The 22,445-nt window shown below is 39.1% G+C and overlaps 1 protein-coding gene across 1 annotated transcript in view; it reads right to left on the minus strand.

Moving 5' to 3' along the window:
* Positions 1-22,445, minus strand: part of GABBR2 (gamma-aminobutyric acid type B receptor subunit 2) — an 873,294-nt gene that overhangs the window by 24,552 nt on the left and 826,297 nt on the right. The window contains exon 16 of the mRNA XM_082257550.1: positions 14,036-14,218. Coding sequence (XP_082113676.1) covers positions 14,036-14,218 — 183 coding nt within the window. The remainder of the gene's footprint in view (positions 1-14,035; positions 14,219-22,445) is intronic.

Raw genomic sequence — 22,445 nt, forward strand, 5'->3', positions numbered from 1 at the left:
GGCATACAATGGTTATGGGGGTCAGGGTACTGCCCTGGGGGACATATATCAATAAAAAAACGTTTCTAAAATGTTTAAATGAGCAGTGATTTACTGATGCTAAAAGTAAAAGCATCAACATGAGAAATAGAAATAAAAATAAAAAATTCCTTTCAATATAGTGCCTGGGGGTCACCTTAGTTTAACTGTAAAGTGGTACATTTGTACTGTGTATAGAAGCTGCTGCAAAAACAAACAGGTCAAACGAGTCTTTGGGTGTTTGTGGTGCCTTCACACCTTAAGCCTATAGAGGTACTCTTGATGAAAGCAAGAATTGGCCTTGCTGTCAAAAATGAAAATGATATGCACCTGTCTAACTGGTGCAGAAAAATTGGTCTTTGGGTGTCTGTGGTGCCTTCACACCGTAACCCTATAGAGGTACTCTTAATGAAAGCAAGAATCGGCCTTGCTGTCAATAATTGAAATGATATGCACCTGTCAAATAGGTGTGGAAAAATTGGTCTTTGGGTGGTAATTGTGCCCATGAAACCTACACCAAAAAAATAGTTCCAGATAAAATCAACACTCACAACACTAGGTAGCCTAGAAGTCTTGCAGAGATTCCACATCCCAAAAACACTTAATCAGTGACATCGGCATTAGGGGCTTCATAGCTGCTGATAATCCAGGACTGATTCATTTTGATAAATATCAGACGGTCCATGGAGTCTGTGGAAAGATGCATTCTATTATCAGTAACAAAACCTCCAGCAGCACTGAATGCCCGTTCGGAAAGCACGATGGATGCAGAGCAGCATGCTGGGCAAGTATCAAGTGGTCTATTCTCATGACCCAGTAACTCAGTGGATCGTCAACTGGAAAGCTCTCCATCTCTGATTTCACTTCTAGATAATCGTCAGCCATATGATGCCAATGCTGCCAATGGGATGTGGAAGCTGAAAATCCTGGGCGGCCAGGACTAAAAAAAATTGTTAAATGCATCAGTTATGCAGCCCTCTTCTCCACTGCTTCTCTCTTGACCAATAAAAGCCTCAAAACTAAATTTTACATGACACTGTAACCTACCAGAGTGGGGAAAAGCATTAGATATATTCCTTTTTAACATTTCCTCAAGAGGTTTCATCTTCTGCACCCTCTGTGGGGGCGGGAAGAGTACTGAGACTTTCCCCTTGTAACCGTGGTTAAGGAGGGTTGCCGAACAATAGTGATCCTTCTCCTTGATGCCACATTTTCTAGGGTCCTTTAGCAGGCTTTGAAGTATTAAGGGGAGCCCATGCATCACAATTTCGCAGAGGCAGGAGAAGCAGACTCTTCTGGGTCACTGAGGATTACAGTATCTGGAACTGCCTCCTCCCAGCCAAGAACTACTCCCAGGGGTTCTGGGGATGGAAAATCATCTGTTGAGGGTTGGCGTATGTCTTCCTCTGCTTAAATGCCCCCAGAACTGCCAGAATCCTCCTCCTCCCTCTCCTCTTGTGCATTCTGTGGTTTAGGAAGAATGGTGTCTGCATAAAGCAGGCCTTGAGAGGAAAGGAAGCCTTTCTCTTCCTCTCACTGCTCTGCCTTGAGTGCCCTGGGAACCTGCCATTGTGGTACAGCACATTCTTCAAATTTGCAGAAGGGGCAGGATTCACCAGACGGAAATTCAGAAGTTGTAAAGCCAGCAGCTTTGACAAGCTTTTTTTTCACATGCTGGGCATGTGGGTGGTAGTGACTGTATTTTTTTTTACTGCAGCAGATGGGGCAGAGAAATTTGTTGGCTATAGTCTACAGTTGGTGGTGTGCAGCTGGCAGATGTGCTTCAAGGATCTGGGACACTCTGCGCTATTCCATTATCCCTGTCAGTGGAGGCTGTTGAGAGGTCTTAAGGTATAGTGGGGGTAGACTGAGGTAAGAAGGAGGAAGAACAGAATTATGTCCCTTTTGTGTGGCTTTCAGGTGCTCTTGCCAACAGGCTGAGTGGTGGAAGATTAAATGCCTTGTCAAGCATATGGTACCCAAATGGCTGGTGTTTTTGCCATGCTTGATGTGCTTGAGACAAAGTTTGCAAATTGCAACAGTGCGATCGGCTGAACATGTGCTAAAAAACCCAATCCCACGCAGCCTGAAAAATTACCTGAAAAACAGATGGAGAAACAAGCAAAGCTAACACTGGAGCAGGTAAATGCCCAACTCCTAAATGCTTTACAATCAAGTAACACTGCATTAACAGGAAAAATGGATGAGATTAGAGCCGATATTGGGTTAATGAGAAAGGACATGCAAAAGATGCAGGACCGTATAGGAGAGGCTGAAACCAGAATATCTACTCTAGAGGATACAGTGGCACCAATATCTAATAAAGTGGCAATATATACGAAATACAAGTTTTTAATGTGCCAACAAAAAGTGGATGATTTAGAAAATCGAATATGGCGCAATAATATTCAAATTGACAGTTTGCCTGAAAGGGTGGAAGGTCAGGATCCAGGGGGATTTGTAGAAAAATGGTAAAAATTCTGTTTCCAGGTACTGAGTTTTCTGCAGCATTTGCAATCAAGCAAGCACATAGAGTACACCCCCTAAGTCTGGCACACCTCCTAGACCGCTTTTGGCAAGAATGCTAAATTGTAAAGATCGGGATCCAATACTTCACAAGGCAAGACAAAAGGGGACAATTGAATATGAAAATGTCAAAGAATCTATAGTCCCAGATTTTTTCCTTGGAACTACAAAAACAGAGGGCAACCTTTAGAGAGGATAAGCGAAGACCTTGGAAAAAATAAATTATATATTCAATGGCATACCCTGCCCGTCTGAGGGTAGTGGATAAAGAAAAGGTTATGTTTTTCATTACCCCCAGCCAGGCACAGGAGTGTCTTAGGACATATAGCAAGTAATGATCAAGCAATAGGAGGTTAGAGAAACAACAATTCTATGAAGAGAGAACTATCTTTCTGTGACTTTGGAGAGAAAAGGGAGGAGAGAAAGGAAGGAAAGCAAAACAACGTTTTTTTTTAGCACTACAAGACTGGAAGAGACTCTAGTACAAATTGATATATATTGCAAATGAGTGTGAATCTTTTTTTTTTTTCTTACTTTTTCTTTACGTTCCTTTTCTTTCTTTCTTTTCTCCTCTCTTCTCTGCTTTTCTCTATTTTTTCTCTCTCTTTTTTTCCACATATACATAATAACGGCGGGATCAGGTGGGGGGCGAGGGGAATGTGGGAGCACATTGCATTGCCTGCGTATAGGATTTAAATACGCTGGTAATGCCCCAATTTAGATAAGGGATGTATATTTTTTTTGGGGGGGATACAGTTTACACTAAATGAAAATGGATTAAGAGAAATGTACACAGGTTGCAGCCACAATATATTGATTCATAGAAAATTAAAAAGGGATGGACAGAACACCATTTGGATTAGAAAAGTAAATAAACATATAAAGAATGAGTGATCAATGCATTTTCCTATCATGCAATGTTAGAGGCCTAGGAACAGTAATAAAACGTTCACAAGTCTTTTCTACAATGAACAAGACACAGGCCAAAGTAGTACAGTATGTCTACAAGAAACCTATTTAACTAGGGATCATTTTGGGTATTTAAAGAGAACCTGGGTTCAATGGGAAGCTCACTCATTCCATACTTCATGTACTAATACATCGATCCATTCAAAAAGTGACTCAGAAGGGAGATATATATTTGTATATGCTAGATTATATGCTCTGCCATTCGTGATTATAGGTATATATAATCCTCTTCTGGCAAGTTTACAAATATAGAAAGAGGCAATTTCATTTATGGCCCAATACCCAGAAGCATTTGTTGTGTGCATGGGAGATTTCGACATAAATCCGACTCTGGACAGACATGGCATGTCTGCCAAGACCCGGATAATGGGGACAGGCACATTAAAACAATTTGTTGAAGAGATAGGGTTAATAGATGTCTGGAGGATTATAAAACCCATGTACAGGAACTTATTCCTGGTCTGCGAATAAAAGAGGGTATTTATCACGCAAAGATCTTCTTCTGGGTAATGACAAAGTTTTGTCATTAAATAATAGATTAGAATATTTAGCATGTGGGATTTTGGATCATTCACCACTGTTGTATTTAGGAATACAAGTTACCCTTCAACCCAAGGAATATATAGTAGCCAATGTGAACCCTTAATAGAACTTATTAAGAAAAAGCTAAAGATATGGGAGAAACTGCCACTATCAGTCATGGTAAGAATTGGCTAATTAAGATGATCCTTCTACCAAAATGCATATATGCATTCTTGCATTCCTCAGTTATTATTCCTAAGCTTTTGTTTCAAAAGCTGCATGCTCAGTTTACAAGATTAATTTGGGCCAAAGGTAGATGTAAACTAAGATTAACAAAATTGCAAAGGCCGTAGATGGATGCTGGAATGGCGCTCCCAGACATGTATTTGTACTATTTAGCAGGGCAACTAAAATATTTAAGAACATGGGTGACATCAGAACAAAGAGTAGGGGGTGGAGAGTCACCTATTGGGAATATTGCAGGCCTATTGGGAATATCGCAGGTGGAGGACCTAATGATCGGACTAGAAGCTAAGGCTAAATATCTACCCAGAGTGAAGATACCCATTGTGACATTAGATAGAGCAGTATGGAGAGAGGGTAAGAAACTAATGGGCTTTAGAAATATCCCCTCAGAGACCCCAATGTGGAACAATCCATTATTGAAGATATCCCCTGATAGTGAGTTTTGGAAAGCAAGAGGGGTACTTACATTAAGTCAGATATATGACCATGGGACTTCGCAAACATTTGATTACTTAAGACAACAATATGATCTACCCCATAAGTTTTTTGTTTTTTTAAATATCTGCAGTTACGATATATGGCACATGCTCAGTTTGGAAGACAAGATCCAAACATATCTAAGTATCCATTAATAGGAATATTACGATCACAGGGGTCGAAAGGTTTAATATCTAAACTTTATTCCCAGTTATTGAGGGCTAGGATATGTGGTGTTCCATTAAAGATAAGAGAAAAGTGGCGAGATGCTCTCCTGGATATGACAGAGGAGAACTGGAGTAAAATCTGTACCTCACACCTAAGAGCTTCCCCTGTCATTAATAATAAGCTGGTTCAGCTATATATTATACATCAAACATATCAAACACTGTATAAAATTGGACGAATGACCTAATTGGAATGTGTAAGGTGTCATTTTATACATCTGATGTGGTCATGCCCTGAAATTATTAATTACTGGAAACAAGTAATAGGAATTTTATCTAAACTTACTGGTAGAGAAGTACCCTACACAGTGGGATTAATGGAGGTGGAGGAGTGGTCGGAGTATAATAAAATTATGTTACAAGAAACATTATTCCTGGCATGTCAACAAATATCACTAAGATGGATGCAACCACTAGTACCCACTAAAAATCAATGGCTTAAAGTGGTTAATCATATAATACCCTATGAGAAAATCTTGTTTGAACACAGATGGGTACCTAAAAGTATTATAAAATATGGGATATTTGGCGTAATTCCCCTTTGAGAGAACAGGAATAATAAATTGAATATTTAGAAGAAAATGGAAATTAAGGATAAATGGGACTCAATTTGTGGGAAGTTAAAATAGTGTGGTAACTGTATTAAGTTAAAGCAAAAAAGTATATCAGCGCAAGCAAGTGAAGAAAAATTACAAAGCAGCTGGCACCAAGGTAAAATACAGAAACCTCAATAGTACAACAAGAATAAAAGTGCAGCGTGCAATTAATTGTCCTCTACAGTGTAGCTACATTGTTAGCCGAAACGCGCAGGCTAATACCGGATGATCTCTGTGAACACAATTCCAAGCAAGTTAGCCTGGAAAAACAGAGCTCTTCATCCAAAAAAGTCACCTCATTTCACCAGTGTCACGGAAATCCTTTTTGCGAACTTACCTTTCCTCTACGCACTTTGGGTCTATAACCCAACACTTATGCACCATTATAACTGCCAGTTATAATCCTTTTTGAATATAGGTTTCTTTTAATGACCAATAAATTATTCATTTCCTTATTTATACAACTGTGTATTTTTAACTTGCCCTGAAAGTCCCACACCTTTGGTTTGAGGCACCATCACACACCCCCCATAGATATATAGGGACGGAGGCAGACCAAACTAAGCTCTCCAGAGATCAATCCTACCCCCTTACTGCCTATAGTTTAACAGCAACCTCTTTTCTCCTCTACCCTTCACCCTTTTCACAGGCAACAACATGTGCCTCCATGCTGATATTTTAAAATAGGGGACTGTCAATTCACTTAACTAATGCTGATTGGCTGTTGCAAATAATTCACATGTGAAAGCAATGTGGCACAAATCATGGTGGCACTGGTTATGAACTATCCACATTGTCCCTAAACAAAGTGGCCCAATTTACCTGAGGACTTGCAAGTTGTTGACTGGTTTGCTTATAAATACTTTTTATCACTGGAATCATTTGCTCCTTTTTCTTCCACTAAAAATCTGCATAGCTGCTGTAACTATATCTATTACCATTGTTCATAAAGAGAGGTCATTTTCTCTGCCAAATTAATTGTCCTCTGCAGGGATACGTGTGCCTCAAAGTAATGTCATCTTACAAGGATCCCTCTCTACCATATAAAGATGTTGACTACATTTGCTTAAATCTAACTTATTTTCCCAACATCATCATACTTAATGCCTTATACACACGGGTGTATTAAAATATTCCTACCTAGACTGGATTATTCTGCCATTTAAGGGAGTAAAGCATTTAGAAGTATATGCACATACACTAATTCTATTGGCTAGAATGTTTTCTATCCTGGCCACTGGAATTAATTCACACGTGCGCTTACATACATTTATGCCCGTATGTGATTGCAGGCTTGGGGCATATTTTGTGACCCTGAACACTGACTAAAATATTGGCCTAAACACCACAATATGCCTGAACACATTGGCTGAAATAGAGCTGCATTCAAAATTATAAAAAAAATGCCTTTAAAAGTGTTTTTTTGTTTGCTCATGTGCATCAGACCTCAGGCTGCATGGGCATGGGTATATTGAAATACACCTATAAATGCTGGCTCTTTCTGCCATAAGCTGGCAGAAAAATCCAGTGTAAAAATGCTAATTTTGGCACATATCTACATAGGTTTATGAGCATTTAGACACATATGGCATTTATAACCATATATTAATTTTTTCTTGACACTATAATGGATTTAAGCACATACAGTATCTCAGAAAAAGTGAGTACATGCCTCACATTTTTTGTAAATATATTTTATTATACCTTTTCATGTGGCAACACTGAAGAAATGAAACTTTGCTACAATGTAAAGTAGTTAGTGTACAGCATGTATAACAGTGTAAGTTTACTGCCCCCTCAAAATAACTCAAAACACAGCCATGAATGTCTTAACAGCTGGCAACAAAAGTGAGTACACCCCTAAGTAAAAATGTGCAAATTGGGCCCAATTGTCATGTGACTCATTAGTGTTACAGGTGTGTTAAATTTGGTATTATCATTCTTACTCTCTCATACTGGTCACTGGAAGTTCAACATGGCACCTCAGGGCAAAGAACTCTCTGAGGATCTGAAAAAAAGAATTGTTGCTCTACATAAAGATGGCCTAGGCTAAAGGAAGATTGCCAAAACCCTAAAACTGAGCTGCAACACGGTGGCCAAGACCATACAGCGGTTTAACAGGACAGGTTCCACTCAGAACAGGCCTCGCCATGGTCGACCAAAGATGTTGAGTGCACGTGCTCAGCATCATATCCAAAGGTTGTCTTTGGGAAATAGCCGTATGAGTGCTGCCAGCATTGCTGCAGAGTTTGAAGGGTGGGGGGGTAAGCCTGCCAGTGCTCAGACCATACGCTGCACACTGCATCAAATTGATCCGCATGGCTGTCGTCCCAGAAGGAAGCCTCTTCTAAAGATGATACACAAGAAATCCAGCAAACCATTTGCTGAAGACAAGCAGACAAAGGACATGGATTACTGGAGCTATGTTCTGTGGTCTGATGAGACCAAGATACATGTATTTGGATTAGATGGTGTCAAGTGTGGGCTGGCAACCAGGTGAGGAGTACAAAGACAAGTGTGTGTGTCTTGCCTACAGTCAAGCATGTTGGTGGGAGTGCCATGGTCTGGTGCTGCATGAGTGCTACCAGCACTGGGGAGCTACAGTTCATTGAGGTAACCATGAATGCCAACATGTACTGTGACATACTAAAGCAGAGCATGATCCCCTCCATATGGAGAATGGGCCCCGGAGCAGTAGTCAAACATGATAACGACCCCAAACACCCCTCCAAGACTACCACTGCCTTGTTAAAGAAGCTGAGGGTAAAGGTGATGGACTAGCTAAGCATGTCTCCAGACCTAAACCCTTTTGAGCATCTGTGGGGAATCCTCAAATGTAACGTGGAGGAGTGCAAGGTTTCGAACATTCACCAGCTCCGTGATGTCGTTATGGAGGAGTGCAAGAGGACTCCAGTGGCAACCTGTGAAGCTCTGGTGATCTCCATGCCCAAGAGGGTTAAGGCAGTGCTGGAAATAGTGGTGGCCACACAAAATATTGACACTTTGGGCTCAATTTGGACATTTTCACTTAGGGGTGTACTCACTTTTGTTGCCAGCAGTTTAGACATTAATGACTGCGTGTTGAGTTATTTTGAGGGGACAGCAAACTTCCACTGTTATACAAGCTGTACATTCACTACTTTACATTGTAGCAAAGTGTAATTTCTTCAGTGTTGTCACATGAAAATATATAATAAAATATTTACAAAAATGTGAGGGGTGTACTCACTTTTTTGAGATACCGTACATGTGCTTTTGTATGCATTTACATGCTTATTTCTGTAAATTTTGCCTCCTTTTTGAATAGAAGTTTGGGACATTTTTTCTCTAAAATATGAATCTAAATATGAATCTGGACACATTGGCTAATACAGAGCTGCTTTCAGAGGCATAAAAAAAGAAAAATTCCTCCAAAATCAGTGTTTGTCTTCTTCATGTGTGCATGAGGCCTAAAAGTGAAAACACTCAATGCTGGTGATTTATAATTTATTTTTTTCCACAGCAAATGTTACTGATTCTCAGTGACAGACATTGCAGACATTGTTATTCATTCTTGTTATTTAGACTCCACAGATCGACTGTAACATTTCCAATTATAAGAAGCTGACTACAATGGTAACATTAATTCCCAAGCTTTGTTAAAATGTGTTTACGCGTTGTAAATTCTCTGAAGAACGAATTCATCAATGGCTGATGTTTTCCCCAAGCGAGTTAAAGAACGCTAGATGTTATGGTAGCCTATAGCGCACATTCATCAAACAGCAAGATATTTTAGACTCTGATTAATGAGCCCCACATAACACTGTGATCCAGTGTTATTTTTTTTTCCTTTTTTAGTGAATTCACCTTTCAGCCGTTTGATCCAGTCATGCAATTTTAACCCCTCAGAGGCCATTTCCTATACCTCAGAGAATTGCTGACATTTTTGGACTGGGGACATGTTGATCTAATTAGTAAACCCCAAAAATATATTTAAAACATTCACATATAATTGTTTTGCATGAAAATAAAAAAAAAAAAACATAATGTTTTTCATATAAGTTGGTTGAAAATAAAATATGGTTTGGAAATAAAATGAAACATTTGTACATGTATGTATGCACATAGATTTATTTCCATTGTTTTGCTAGATCCTTTTTCTTAATGTTGTTGGAGCCTGTATGCTGCTGTATCATATGGTCATCACTGAAGCTATGAGTAATGATAGGAACGGTATCCTGGCGTCATGCAATCAAGGAAATGCCTGCTGATGCCACCACTGTTTTTCTCTGTCAGCATAAAGGCACAGCATATCATCCCCTGTAATATAGCTATATTTGGATTTAAATGAATATTTCACTTGTAGTTAGTTATATTTATCATATATATAATTCTCTAACCGTAGAAAAGACTGTAGAAAGGAATATTTTGCTTTCCTAAAAAAAAATTAAAGGGTTTGTGCCAGGAAAAAAAAAAAGTATCTTTTTCCCGATTATCCAATCGCAAACAAGCAAAAATCCTATTTTTTAACCACCTAAATAGCAGCACTTTACACCCTCTTTCTTTCCAGACCATTTTTTTAGTTTTCAATGTGTGATAGCTTGACTGACAATTATTCTGTTATCTAACACTACTGTATTTCTAAATTCCAGCCTGCTGTTGGCCAATGTCACAGAACTTATCCAGGCTCTGGAAGGATCCCAACTTTAACCTCTTATACTGCGGGTGGCCCTCATGCGCAAAATCACGTCAAAAGAAACACCCCACAATTTTCCTGTGTTTAAAGGTAGGCCCCAAAAAGGCTTTGCTCTAAGATCTCTGTCCAGGCTAATTGGGGTAGATGCCGCCTTGCTGCCCTCACAAGACTAAGGAAGTCTGAAATTCTGGAAACAAGAAACAGACAGAGGGTGCGCCAGCATTATCCTTAATAAAATTATTTTTATTAAGGATAGGGCCGGTGAATATTATCACCGGCCTTGTGATTTTTTATCACAAATGAGTGCTTGATACAGGCATATCGCATAAAATGGCTGTAGTGTCCACGGTATCACATCATGGATAAAAATGTCCACAGAAAAAGGCTGACATGTTTCGAGGTCCTGCCTCTTCTTCTGAGCCCAGTACCTGTATGTGATTTTGTGCACTGGGTTTTGGGCGCACGCATCAGCAGCAGCCCACTCCCGCTGTAATTGAACACAGTGGGAGACAATCAGTGGGGCCTGCGGAGAGGCAGAACGATGGTCTGCCTATGTAAACAAGGCAGACCGCCGTTCTGTGAGAGGGGAAGATGGAGATCTTGTGTTTCTTCTAAGCAGGAACATGGATCTTTGCCTTCCCCCAGTCAAAGCATCCCCCACACAGTTAGAAAGCACTCCCTAGGAGCACATTTACCATTTGATCGCCCCTGATGTTAACCCCTTCCCTGCCAGTGTCATTAGTACAGTTACAGTGGATATTTTTAGCACTGATCACTGCATTAGTGTCACTGGTCTCCAAAAAAGTGTCAAAGGTCTCCTTTAGTTTGCGATTTGTTCGCTGCAATGTCGCAGTCCCGCTAAAAATAGCTGATCACCCCCATTACTAGTAAAAAATAAAACAAATTCCATAAAATATCACATAGTTTGTAGACACTATAACTTTGCACAAACCAATCACTATACTGTTTTACAAAAAACATGTAGCAGAATACATATTGACCTAAATTGATGAAGAAATTTAATTTTTTCTATTTTTTTATTGGGTATGTTTTATAGCATAATGTAAAAAATATTGTTTTTTTTTCCAAAATTGTCAGTCTTTTTTTTGTTTATAGCGCAAAAAAAAATAAAAAGCGCAGAGGCGATTAAATACCACCAAAAGAAAGCTCTATTTGTGGGAAAAAATGACATCAATTTTATTTGGGTACAATGTCTCACGACTGCGCAACTATCAGTTAAGGGTTACAGTGGGTTAACCACTTTACCACCAGAGGATTTTCCTGCTTAACGTCCAGGCCACTTTTTGCAACTTGGCACTGCGCAACTTTAACTGACAATTGCACGGTCATGCAACCCTGTACCCAAACTAAATTTATGTCCTTTTTTTCCCACAAACAGAGCTTCCTTTTGGTGGTATTTTTTCACCTCTGTGCTTTTAATTTTTTGCGATATTAATAAAAAAAAAGCAACAATTTTGCGAAAAAATTGACATTTTCTACTTTGACAGTTAAAAAATATCCAATATATTACATTTTTGTCATATATTTAGGCCAAAATGTATTTAGCTACATGTCTTTGACAAAAAAATTCTCAATGAGCGTATTTTTAACCGTTTTAAGACCGGAAGATTTTACCCCATTCCTGACCAGGGTATATTTTGCGATTCGGCACTGCGTTAATTTAACGGACAATTGCGCGGTCGTGTGACGCTGTACCCAAATTCAATTTATGTCCTTTTTTTCCCCACAAATAGAGCTTTTTTTTGGTGGTATTTGATCACATGTGCGATTTTTAATTTTTGAAAAAAAGAGCGACAATAAAAAAAAAACAATATTTGTTACATTCTAATATATCATTCCCAAAAAAAATTTAAAAATCAAAATTTTTTAACATTTTAGGCCAATTTGTTTTCTGCTACATATTTTTGATAAAAAAAAAATCACAATAAGCGTATTTTGATTGGTTTGCGCAAAAGTTATCGCGTTTACTATCTACGGGAAAGATTTGTCATTTTTATTGTTTATTTTTTTTTACTAGTAATGGCGGCGATCTGTGATTTTTTTTTGCGGGACTGCGACATTGTGGCGGACAGATCGGACCCCTAACTGACATTTTTGACACTTACTACAGGAATCAGTGCTATAAATATGCACTGTTACTGTAATAATGACACTGGCAGGGAAGGGGTTAACTTTATTGGTGATCAAGGAGTTAAATGTATGCCTCATGCTTACTGACGTGTATGGGACGAGGGGGTTGTGTGACACAGACACAGATGGCAGGTTCAACTATGCTGAATCCTGTAAGCTGTCCCTGTCTGTCACATAGGAGATCTGCTCGCTTTGTTTACAAAAGCGGGTGGATTTCCTCACTCGATCCCCGACGATCGGGGAAGAGCGGTGGTGATCAACGCCTCTCCTCCCCTGGCCCGACTCCCACTGTTTCTGAATACAGCGGGAGCGAGCCGCCGAGAGACGGAGAGTCTGGTGACATAGGTCTACGTCGCCGGACGATAATGAGCCACTTTGCCGCAGTACCAGCTCAGTGAGCGGTCGGCAAGTGGTTAAGGGTTACAGCGAACCTACCACCCTATTGCGCTTGTACCAACTGATTGTGATAACTATGCATTGCCGTTATTCATTTTCTACACTGTAAGTTTTCTACTTTTAATAAATATACTTATCCATGCGTTATTACACCATGTGGAGGCTTTCTTTTGTTTTCTGAGTACCTGGGTCCTGGGTCTTGGGGAAAGGACGCATATCTGAGTGAATTGGTCTACCAGAGGAGAAGGTTATCGGTGATGGTCGTTTTCTACGAGACCTTTAAACTATTGCTTGCATGAATCTGTCCCAAAGGCATAAAGAGTCCACATGTTCCAATAAGCGGAGTCTATTGTGGTGGCAGCTACACTGGTGAAGATTTACCTGCTCTCTCACTTGGAATTACACTTGGTGTATTTGGTGGACTTGGTGGACATACACCAGGAGATCAAAATTCCCACTCTTTGTACACTTTTTCTTCACTGAGTGAACTTTACAATTGCACCTTAATATAAGTTTTTAATTTGTTTTGGTGGAATATCAAATTTATACTGTTTTTGTGTGAGCTGTCTTCAAATTGTGGAGGTGGTCAATACTCATTGAGAGGTACAGTGACCCCCACATTGGATAGGACATTGATACTCAGCTCCTTGATGACTTTGCACATTATTATTTTTTTTGCACATTATGCACTAAGCACTTTTCTATTCTGTTTACTAACCTATCATCTTTAAATGTAAAAGGGTGACTTCCGATTCAGGAATAGTATACGTTTTTGTGCATTGTGAGATCTACGTATGCTTCCTATTATGCAATGATACATATCACATTCCTTTGATGTTTACACTATATGCACTCAGCACTTTTTCAAGTGGTTACACTTTAATTGTTATATAAGTGGGGGAATCTGACTTTATACATTTTGAGCGCGGCACATATAAGGATTATCTAAAGTAAGGCAGTGCCATATTGCAAAAAATGGCCTGGTCATGACGGGGGATAAACTTTGTGGGGCTGAAGAGGTTAAGGTCTGCATCCACCACGATGCCTGACCGGCAGCTGGCATGGCTTCTTAGTGCCCGTTGGTGTGTACAAGTAAAAGTTTGCTCTTTAAAGACATGGATAGCTCTAAGGCAGAAGGCAGACCCTCTCATCAGGATGAAGATCAACTGATAATGAACAGAAAGATTGGAACACCAAAAATATCAGCGGCCTAAATAGCATGTGGAAAATACCTCTGTGATTTTCATCCGTAAACGATGATTCTCTGATTGCAGTCCTTCTAGTCGGGAAGTACTGGCTTGATTAACGCTGGTGACTGATGTTGATGTCTTTGAATCTTCTTTTTTTTGATTCTGCGTGAACTGAAACCTCCTGTTCTGAGTTGCTGCATCAGGATTTGTCCGTAATGTAATTAACTGTGAAAATTAGATAATAATTTAGAACTCTGCTAACAGATAATGCTGAGGCATAATTCAATACATACAAGCCCTTGTTAAAAAGTAAGTGCTATATTATGCAAGTAATTTGGGTCAATTGCTGCAGCCTGCAGTGAGTGCATGGCTGGTGTTCTCGATGGACATAAGCAACATCAAATATTTATGCAAATAAACATTTAAATTATGCATTAATAAATCTAGCAGGTTATTTTTTTTTTTTTAAATAATGGCAGTAAAATATTGATTTTTTTGCTTTCTCCTTTGAGTAAGCCCAACATATGAACAATCATCTAGAAACATTAATATGGTTTATTTCTACTCACATTGATCTCCTATTAGAGCGTAATTTGATATCAGAAAACATACATAAAGGCTTTGAAAAAATAATAAAGCTGACAACCTATAATTGGGGTGATTTTCTAAAACTGAGCAGTGCAAAATCTGGCGCAGTTTTACATAAAAACCAATCAGCTTCCAGTTTTATTTATTTATTTTTCTGTCAAGGTTTGAAGTTAGAAACTGATGATTGGCTATGATGCACAGCTGCACAAGATTTTGTACTCTCCAGTTTTAGTAAATCAACCCCAATTTTTTTATATACAGTTTTAAACACAGAGTTTAAAGATACTTCTTCTGGCACCAGGAAAAAAATATCTGCTTTTTTAAACTGAAATAGAATAGAGATTTACATAAGCACAGCATTATAGCAATGTTTAGCAAGAGCAGATACAGTTGTTTTATTTTATAAAATCAAGGTCAAAATTGTATTATTTATTATGAAATTAGGTGCATTCTGAACATAATTTTAAGAATGCAAGAAGTATATTTAAAGTAGATTTAAAGTGCCTGCTTACATACTCCATCAAGATATAAACTGAAGGTGTATGCTTGCACCCTCTGTCAAAAAGTATGTTGAATTTACCTGCTTATGTCCTTTGTCAAGAACTATATTGAATGTGCCTGCTTGCATCCTATATCAAGAAATATATTGAATGTGCCTGCTTGCATCTTTTTAACAAGAAGTATATTGAAGGTACCTGCTTGCATCCTTTATTAGTAAGACGATTGAAGGTGCCAAGTTGCATTGTCTACCAAGAAGTAGATTAAAGGTGCCTGCTTGTATTCTCTAACAAGAACTACATTGAAGGTGCCTGTTTACATCCTCTATCATGATATAGAATGAAGGTGCCTGTTTACATCCTCTATCATGATATAGAATGAAGGTGCCTGTTTGCATCCTCTGTCAAGAAGTACGGTATATTGAAAGCACATGCTTTCATCCTTTATCAAGAAGTGAATGGAAGGTGCCTGCTTGCATCCTCTACCAAGAAGTAGATTGAAGGTGCCTGCTTGCATCCTCTACCAAGAAGTAGATTGAAGGTGCCTGCTTGCATCCTATATCAAGAAGTCGATTGAAGGTGCCTGCTTGTATCCTCTATCAAGAGCTAGATTAAAGGCTCCCGTTTGCATCCTATATCAAGAAATGTAGCGAAGTTATCTGTTAGCATCCTTTATTAAGAAGTATATTGAAGGTGCCTGCTTGCATCCTTTATCAGTAAGAAGACTGAAGGTGCCAACTTGCATCCTCTACCAAGAAGTAGATTGAAGGTGCTTGCTTGCATCCTCTACCAAGAAGTATATTGAATGTGCCTGCTTGCATTCTTTAACAAGAACTAGATTGAATGTCCCTGTTTACATCATCTATCATGAAGTGGAATGAAGGTGCCAGATTGCATCCTTTATCAAGAGAAGAAGATTAAAGGTGCCTACTTGCATCCCCCTATCAAGAAGTATATTGAAGGTGCCTGCTTGCATCCTTAATCAAGAAGAAGATTGAAGGAGCCTGCTTGCATCCTCTATCAAGTAATATATTCAAGGTGTCTGCTTGCATCCTATATCAAGAGGTATATAGAAGTTGCCTGCTTGCAACCTTTAGCAAGTAGTAGACTGAAGGTGTCTGCTTGCCCCCTTTGTCAAGAAGTACAGTATGTTGACGGTGCCTGCTTGCATCCTTTACTAAGAAGTGGATTGAAGATGCCTGCTTATATCCTCTATCAAGAAGTAGATTGAAGGTGGCTGCTTGTATCTCCTATCAAGATATTTATATATATGGAAGGTACCTGCTTAAATCCTTTATCAAGATTGAGAGTACCTGCTTGAATCCTCTCTCCTTAAAGCACCTGCTCGTCACTGAACTGCAGGCACAGTACTATGTAATGATTAACCATAGCTTCTTTGCTAAATTCCTAACCCATATCCTTTCCTTTTAGCCATTATGACCACATATTCTATTTGTCATCCATAAGAAGCAGGATAGCTGGAGGAGAAAGAAAAGCCTAACTAAAGCTGTTCACAGGCCATGTATTCATACATCTAAATGCACATACAGGCATAGATGCTTTAGAACATACACTAATTTATGCACAGATATATAAATATACTCACACATATTCTGTACCTTCACAGGGTTTTAAGAATAGGGTAGTAAAATAGCTAACTGGCTGGCATCCTAGGGGGCTGCAACTGCCTGGCTGTGCTTGGGTTCTGGTATTGATTCACACTAGAGACACTACTTTTTTTTTCTTTTTGGATAGATTAAGGGAGGGCTGTAACCCCTGTCAGTTTTTTTTTTTGTCTGTGTACCATTCTGGAGACTTCCCTTCATTTCCTGTCCCATAGCTAAAACTGGAAGTGAGAGGACATTGTTCTAAAATGAGGAAATCCCTAGTTGTTACTAGAACTAGTGTACCCACTGGAAGATTTCCCCTCTATTCCTGTTCTGGGGAGAACCCTAAAGCGAGGATTAGCTTTCACTTTTACTCTCAATGATAGCGGTAAACAGGACAAATATAGAGGCTGAATCACCCTAATGGGAGCACAGACAGAAATAAATACCTGATAAGTGTTCTAATCCCTCTCCTCCATATCCAAAACAAAAAAAATCTTTAGTTGTACTTCAGGCCTGTTTTGCTTCTGACATTTTTTTTTTATTATTTAGAAGAAATCTGATAATAAATATGTTTAAAATGTCTATTGATTAGGATAGATTTATGCTGCTTACTCTTGGTATATAATTGGCTAATTGGGACATTTTCACTTAGGGGTATACTCACTTTTGTTGCCAGTGGTTTAGACATTAATGGCTGTGTGTTGAATTATTTTGAGGGGACAGCAAATTTACACTGTTAAGCTGTACATTCACTACTTTACATAGTAAAGTATTACATAATACTTAAGGTATTAAAAAGTACAAAAATGTGAGAGGTGTGCTCACTTTTGTGAGATAATGTATACATATATACTGTATATACAGTATCTCACAAAAGTGAGTACACCCCTCACATTTTTGTAAATATTTTATTATACATTTTCATGTGACAACACTGAAGAAATGACACTTTGCTACAATAATTGAGTGTACAGCTTGTATAACAGTGTAAATTTGCTGTCCTCTCAAAATAACTCAACACACAGCCATTAATGTCTAAACTGCTGGCAACAAAAGTGAGTACACTCCTAAGTGAACATGTCCAAATTGAGCCCAATTAGCCATTTTCCCTCCCCGGTGTCATGTGACTCATTAGTGTTACAAGGTGTGAATGGGGAGCAGGTGTGTTAAATTTGGTGTTATCGCTCTCACCCTCTCATACTGATCACTGGAAGTTCAACATGGCACTACATGACAAAGAACTCTCTGCAGATCTGAAAAAAAAGAATTGTTGCTCTAAAGATGGCCTAGGCTATAAGAAGATTGCCAAGACCCTGAAACTGAGCTGCAGCATGGGGGCCAAGACCATACAGCATTTTAACAGGACAGGTTACACTCAGAACAGGCCTCGCCATGGTCCACCAAAGAAGTTGAGTGCACATGCTCAGTGTCATATCCAGAGGTTGTTTTTGGGAAATAGATGTATGAGTGCTGCCAGCATGGCTGCGGAGGTTGAAGGGGTGGGGGTGGGTCAACCTGTCAGTGCTCAGACCATACGCCAAACACTGCATAAAATTTATCTGCATGGCTGTCTTCCCAGAAGGAAGCCTCTTCTAAAGATGATGCACAAGAAAGCCCGCAAAGAGTTTGCTGAAGACAAGCAGACCAAGGACATGGATTACTGGAACCATGTCCTGTGGTCTGATGAGACCAAGATAAACTTATTTGGTTCAGATGGTGTCAAGCATGTGTGGCGGCAACTAGGAGAGGAGTATATATAAATATATATTGTGACAGTGTAAGGCCCTGTCACTGTGAAAATGACATCAGAAGTAACACAGGGTTTGCACGTATGAAGAGTCTGTGGCTCCAGATTATTGGTTTAGAGTGTATAAAACAGATCTTTTAGTTTTGCTGGGTTTTGGTATTGACTGCTTGGGTGTGATGTGGAGATAGACACGATCAGCAACATGGCAGATGCTGTAACAGCGACAATAACCCTGCACCCAGCGATGTGGCTCCCAGGGTGAGAGTTCCCCCAGCTCAGCCTAGGCCGCAGTGCCCTCCAAATAGCAACCTGCAGCTCTGAATCCATTTATCTGCTCACCCAGAATTCTTTGGTTTCCTAGTACTGGATATTGTAGTTTTAAACAGTATGAGGTCTATTTTAAATCTAGGTGACCAGACTACATGTCCCACAATCCTCTGCCATCAGTAAGTGGCTTCTCCTTTGCAGCCAGGAAGTGATAGGATTATATATATATATATATATATATATATATATATATATATATATATATATATATATATATTGCATTTATTGTCTTTTTTTGTGAATAGAGTTCAGCTTTGAATAGTCACTGTTGTTTAACAGTTTTAGTTTAGCAGTAAAATAAGAAATAGAGAAAATTAATTTTTGCTTATCGAAATGTAGGCGAACATTTTGCGAAGCTTGTGGGGATTATGGCCTAAAGAATGTATCAGAATTTGCCCCTGTTCAATATTACTGTAGTGTATAATATGCTTTTGGCTGGTGGTGCCACTTTCTTTAAATAGCCAGTCTGCAAACTCAGGGACACGGGTGGGGACATTTAAAATAATTGTGGCTCGTTAGTCAGGCGCCAGTACCATCCTAAGGCTCGCAGCTGTGCTAGTTCACAATGTAAATTAGTGGAAGATTGATTTGGTTTTATTAGATTAGTGCTGCCTAATGAATAGGGAGTGTTGCTAATTAATCTTTACTGTTGTGGGCAGTAGTCATTCTTCCTTATGATAAAATAAGGCCAATATAACGAAAAATAGAAAGGTAATCTTTACTAGCCCCTTAAGAAGTATAGGCAGACTCATGTGCAGAAACAGCTGGCTGGGACATGTGTGTGTTTGCACATTACGCTCACTCAGTTTATGAAGCTACTATTAACTACAAAATCACATGATAATCCTCTTGCAAAATGTGTAATCAGCAAACAGCCTTGTTCTGGGAGGATGCAGAGAGAAAATAACAGATAAGGAGCTGAGAGAGGAATGGACTTTTCAAAGGCTGATAAAACCAAGATGATGGAGTGTATGTGCCTGTGTGTGTGAGCATACACATTTACAGTGAATACACAAGTTAGAGCTTCTTGGATTGGGTTGTAAGTAGGCAATTTATCTTTCATCGTGTTGTTACTGTGTTATGTGAACTAACTGTTCATGTTATTTGATTAGTATTCAATTTAACATTATGATAGTTTCCTTGTTCAAGATACTGTGCATACCCAGCAGTAATGGATAAACTATAAAGGTACTGCACAGTATAAACCAGACCTGGCAAAGTTATAGATATTAAAATGTTGAAGGTCAGTAAACCAGATGCTGTGTGCTACATGTGTTGGCAGTACAGAATAAACCATACATTGTGACACGCCATTCTGTTTAAAGAAGATCTATCATTATAATTTTTTAAAGTTCTGTCCCCTGTGTGCCAAAGTACACATAGTACTTTGTCCCAGGTTTCTAAGTGCTCTCTAACCCTAATTATGAGGTTCGACCTGCCCCACTTTCTCTCTTGCCATGGCCGATCTGACAACAGCTACGAAGGAGATGGCTGATTCATAGCTGCAGCTTGTTTTGGCTAAGATAACTTTCCTGAGACAAGAAACGGCAACAGAAATGAAAAGGGATGGGGGACGTGTCAGCCCCTGCATTCCTTTGGCTGTTATTTCTCTTGGGAAAGTGCTCACATTCAAGACAAGCTTATTTTTAAATCAGATGTATCTTTTAAAGCTGGTTTCAGATTGGCTGCAGCAGGGAGGGTGGGCAGGTTGAACCTAACGACTAGGGTCAGATAGCACTTAGAAATTTTGGAAAAATCTTACAAGTTTCCTCAAAGGAACAAATAATACATTTCATGACATACTGTATTGTCGCAATGGAAGGACTTCTTCTGATCTGAGGAATATGTCCTAAACCTGGCTGACTCCTCCAACTGCTCTTCGGGGAACCCTTAGCGTAGACTTATTCTATATCAGTCGTCGCCTATATCATTTATTTTTCCATATATATGGACCAATTTTCTCTCCTGGTTTGATCAGAGGACACTTTTCTCCTCCCCTACTCCTCCTTTTCCCTAATCTTCCCTCTTTTTTTTTTTGGCTTATTTTAAAATGTATTAATATTAAAACAGTATCAATATCCTACTTAAAAGTTATTTTTCCTGGTTATACATTGTATCACCTTATCATTTATTGTGTAACCAGTTGTTTTAACATTACATTTTCTTTACGTAACATTACTTTATCTTTACATTATCATTACATTTTCCTATCTTCTTGTTCATACCATGGAATGTTTTTATTTTATTTTATTGCTCATATATTCATTTATATTTTCCTGTTATTAGTTGTAAGTGCTTTTTGTATGTTTTCCTTTCATTGTAATATTTCATAAAAAAAAAGCAAAAAAATAAATATGAGAAAAGTACTATATGTACATTGTAAATAAAAAAGGTTTAGGATAGCACAATCTTTACAAAAAAAGCAGCAGTGGAATAAGGTGATCATGACCAGGTGCAAAAATTATTTACGCAATGTACATATAGTATGGGAAAAACTGTAAAACAGTAAATTGATAGATCTTTTTTAAAGGGGCACCTCAAAAGGGGCTACCCATTCACCAGAAAATTGTCAAACAGTAAGAAACAGTTTTTAACAAGTCCTTTATTAAAAAATAAAAATAAAATAAATAGTGTACCTCAATGTAAATCCATCATCAATCACGATGCCCGCTGGACCGGAAAAAAATGAAAAATAAAAAATGCTTCCGCCTCGGGAGGCCTCCTGCCGTCTGCCCGATCTGCGCTTTGATGGCTCTTATATAGGCAAGAGGCAGTTTTAATTTTTCGGGTCCAGTGGGTGTCATGATTGACGAGGGACACTATTTTTTTATTTTTGAGGACTTGTCAAAAACGTTTCTGTGGTTTGTACTTTTTGACACTTTTTTGTTGAAAGGGTAGGGGACCTATGCACCCAATACCCATTCACATAGGGGGGCTGCTATCTGGGGCCCCCTTGTTAAAGGGGACTTCCATATTCTCATAAGCCCCCCACCCCCAGACCCCCACAACCACAGCCCAGGGTTGTCGGGAAGAGGCCTTTGTCCTCATCAACATGGGAACAAGGTGCTTTAGGGGACACCCCAAAGCACCCTCCCCATGTTGAAGGTAAGCGGTCAGGTTCAAGGAGGGGAGGTTCTTGCTTCCCCCCCCCCTTTCCTGGCTCGCCAGGCTGCAAGACTTTGGATTGGATTTTAGGGGGGGGGGGAGTGTTTTTTTCTTAATTTTGGCGTGAAGTTCCCCTTAAAATCTATACCAGACCCAAAAATCCTGGTATAGATTTTGGCCCTTTTTTAAAAAAATATTGCCATAGGGTTCCCCTTAACCACTTACATTTCCAGCTTTACATGCTCATTTGCGTCTATGGGAAATCTTGGTCAGCTTGACATGGCACTGCTCCCAAGCCATAAGTGACAGGGGCACCAAACCTGGGGAGCACTGAGAGGGGACCCAGGACTACAACATATCTAATGGGATCAGCCAGCTTGCTTAGATAATCAGTTATACCTGTAAATGATTATTTCAATGTAGTACATGCATTGAGAAGTGAAAAATTGTATTACTTCACTTTCAATTTAAGTACATTTTCTTTTTACATGCATGCTCTGGTCCCATTGTGTACTAAAAGTGGAGTATGCCTGTACACTACGTTGACTGCACTAGACTGACTGAACACACTATTCACT

Source organism: Pelophylax lessonae (assembly GCF_965119305.1).
Source record: "Pelophylax lessonae genome assembly, chromosome: 5".
NCBI lineage: Eukaryota > Metazoa > Chordata > Amphibia > Anura > Ranidae > Pelophylax > Pelophylax lessonae.